This window comes from Notechis scutatus, chromosome 12, assembly GCF_049901735.1.
Source record: "Notechis scutatus isolate UNSWTSFEM ecotype Mainland chromosome 12, rNotScu1.2, whole genome shotgun sequence".
NCBI classification, from domain to species: domain Eukaryota; kingdom Metazoa; phylum Chordata; class Lepidosauria; order Squamata; family Elapidae; genus Notechis; species Notechis scutatus.
This window is the reverse complement of record NC_142020.1, coordinates 12453150-12454466: the sequence shown is the minus strand read 5'-3', so window position 1 is coordinate 12454466 and position 1317 is coordinate 12453150. Positions and strand designations below refer to the sequence as shown.

Genomic DNA, 1317 nt, shown 5'->3' with positions numbered 1-1317 from the left:
GTTTGAAGAGCCTTGCCCTAACAGTTCCAGTGGAACAAGTTGTCTCCAGAAGTTGTGGTTGCTCCATCACTGGAGGTTTTTAAGATGAGACTGGGCAGCCACCTGTCTGAAAGGGTATGGGTTCTCCTGCTTAAGCAGAGAGCTGGACTAGATGACCTCCAAGGTCCCTTCCAGCTCTATTCTGATTCAGAGATTCAGAAGTTTTCACTAAGCAAGGGTTTTACAGTCCACATTGGGTCTATATTCTCACAGCATGCTGCTCCACCAACAAACATATTTTATTTTTATTTATTTATTTTTGTCAATTGCTTACAAGATAATAGGTATAAGTCAAAACATAGTTATGAATACATGGATACATATAAGAAAATAAAAATAATAAAAGAAACGTAGGGGCCGAACCGCTCCGCCTTTTGTCTGAAGCCGGCCATGAATACAACATGAAGGGGGGAAAAAACACACACACATAAATTTTTTTCCAACCTAGCCTAAAATGTGGTGGGATTTCTCTCCACCCCAGTGTTAACCAGGCCCTGTTGAGCTTTCTGGGGAACAGGATCAGCTATGTGCTGGGACTTCTTGTGAGGAGATCCTACAGCCAGTGGCTCCCCCTAATATCCATCCAAAGAAATGTACGGTATTGAAAACAAGAGGGATGCTAGGACCCAGAAGGAAGACCAAGAGAGGATGTGTGTGTGAGTTTGAGTGTGTGGTATACATTGATGTGTGTATTTGAAGGTGGGCGCAGCGCCTCCAGTTGGAAGAGGCATTAACCCTTTGCCTGACTGGTGGCTGTAATTACCTCCTCCCTCCCTCCTTCCCTTCTTCTTCTTCTTCTTCCTCTTCTTCCTCCTCCTCCTCCACACCCGCCTCCTCTTTCTCCCTCCTGCCACCCTCTGCCCAACTGACTGGTTGGCAGGTCCATGTGCTGCCTGGTCTCCGTTCCTCTCTCTCCGGCGACAAGTGCCTAGCCGTCTCCAGTGGCAGAGGCTGGGATGTGGAACAGCCGATCCCGGAGCCCGACTCTGCCTCCCCGCCTCCCAACCCGGCTCGACTCAGCTACCCAGAAGGAGCAGGTCAATGGAGCAGGATTACATTCACATGTATAATGCTTCCTTGCGTGGCTGCGGCTTAGGATACGCGCCCATCGTTTATTACAGTCTCCTGTTGTGCTTGGGGCTCCCGGGTAAGGAATTTCTTTCTTTCTTTCTCTCTCTCTCTCTCTCTCTCTCTCCTTCCTTCCTCCTCCCTGCCTCCCTCCCTTCCTTCTCTCCCACCTTTCATTTTCTTTCTTTCCTTCCTTCCTCTTTCTCCTTT

At 48.6% G+C, this 1317-nt stretch overlaps 1 protein-coding gene across 1 annotated transcript in view; it reads left to right on the top strand.

Moving 5' to 3' along the window:
• Positions 1 to 858: 858 nt before the first annotated feature.
• The window catches only part of GPR139 (G protein-coupled receptor 139), a 15544-nt gene continuing 15085 nt past the window's right edge, over positions 859 to 1317 (top strand). The window contains exon 1 of the mRNA XM_087942420.1: positions 859 to 1186. Within this exon, the coding sequence (XP_087798546.1) occupies positions 1081 to 1186 (106 nt within the window). The 5' untranslated portion in view covers positions 859 to 1080. The remainder of the gene's footprint in view (positions 1187 to 1317) is intronic.